Source organism: Hippocampus comes, unplaced genomic scaffold, assembly GCF_001891065.2.
Source record: "Hippocampus comes isolate QL1 unplaced genomic scaffold, H_comes_QL1_v1.1 scaffold75, whole genome shotgun sequence".
In the NCBI taxonomy this organism is placed as follows: domain Eukaryota; kingdom Metazoa; phylum Chordata; class Actinopteri; order Syngnathiformes; family Syngnathidae; genus Hippocampus; species Hippocampus comes.
In genome coordinates this window covers 12,791-14,007 of record NW_017805007.1, presented here as the reverse complement: position 1 = coordinate 14,007, position 1,217 = coordinate 12,791, and the positions used below count along the sequence as shown (strand labels likewise).

General features: G+C 41.2%; 1 protein-coding gene across 1 annotated transcript in view; it reads right to left on the bottom strand.

Annotated features, from left to right (window-relative positions):
* The window catches only part of arnt2 (aryl-hydrocarbon receptor nuclear translocator 2), a 77,514-nt gene that overhangs the window by 73,503 nt on the left and 2,794 nt on the right, over positions 1–1,217 (bottom strand). Inside the window, exon 2 of the mRNA XM_019859949.1 lies at positions 402–467. Within this exon, the coding sequence (XP_019715508.1) occupies positions 402–467 (66 nt within the window). The remainder of the gene's footprint in view (positions 1–401; positions 468–1,217) is intronic.

Here is a 1,217-nt window from a genome sequence, read left to right as displayed (position 1 = left end):
GTGTGTGTGTGTGTGTGTGTGTGTGTGTGTGTGTGTGTGTGTGTGTGTGCGTGTGCGTGTGCGTGTGTGTGTGTGTGGCAAATGTTTCAACTAAAGTCCAATAAATATGTACTCAAAAAACCCAGTGAAGATAAGTGGTTCGAAAAATGGATGGATTTATGAACGTCAGGATCCTGGATGAACTTTTCACTCATGTTCACATCGTAAGAATTGGATTACAACTTCAAAACAATAACTTCTGTACAGTGTTGTGTCTCTAAACATAAAGGAGGGCAGACCAGTGATACTCTTCACTCATTCATCGCCATTTCTACCTTTGTATCCGAAGAGGACATCTTAAATGAAAAGAAAAGATGACAACACGAACGATGGTAAATGACAAACTAGTTAAGACCTTTTACCTGTATCTCTTCCTCATATTTGACAGACGATTTAGTGAAATGTGATCCAGGGGTGCACTGCCACACCTGCAGACACGAAAGAAGATATTTGTTATTCTGCAGATGGACTTTTCATGACACCAGTTGCATAAGCACTCTGCTCTGTTTCAAGTTCCCTGCAGTCCTGCCTTTCCGGCAAGCTAAAGTTAAAACATTGGCAAAAGATGGCCAGTGTCCATCAGAGTGACCATTGTTAAAATGCGTTGATCCAACAGTGAAAACAACAGTTCCATGGCTAAACATTACAAATGCCTGTCTGGATTCAATAATAGTTTCCCTGAAATGTTGGCTAGCAGATCAATCTGTGCTCTCCACAGCCATGTTTATGTATGTGTCAGAGAAGTGTTTCACTGATTCTTGCAGTCTCTCGCAGTTGGTCTCAGAAGCATGTTGTTTGAATTACAAAGAGCCAGGAATAGCAACATAAGAGGAAAATACCAGTCCAACAAATTCCAATCAACTTAGCACACTACAGATGTCATGAAACTCACAGGACATTATGACAGATGTAGACAAAACAAAGTGGCCTCTAATGTTTCTATACACTGGCCAAACCACAAAATGCCAATAATATTCTGTTTATAACATTTTGTTAACCTAACCTTGTGCAAGTCTACAACCGATTTGACCTACTTTGGAGCCGATGCTTCTTTAGGGTCAGTTGCTATGGAGTAAAGATGAAGTGTTGTCAAACTGGCATCAACAAGCACAGCACAGCACATCGTTTAACATTAAACAGAGGCAGTGCAGTGGCACAGAGGTTAGCACTGCCCCCCC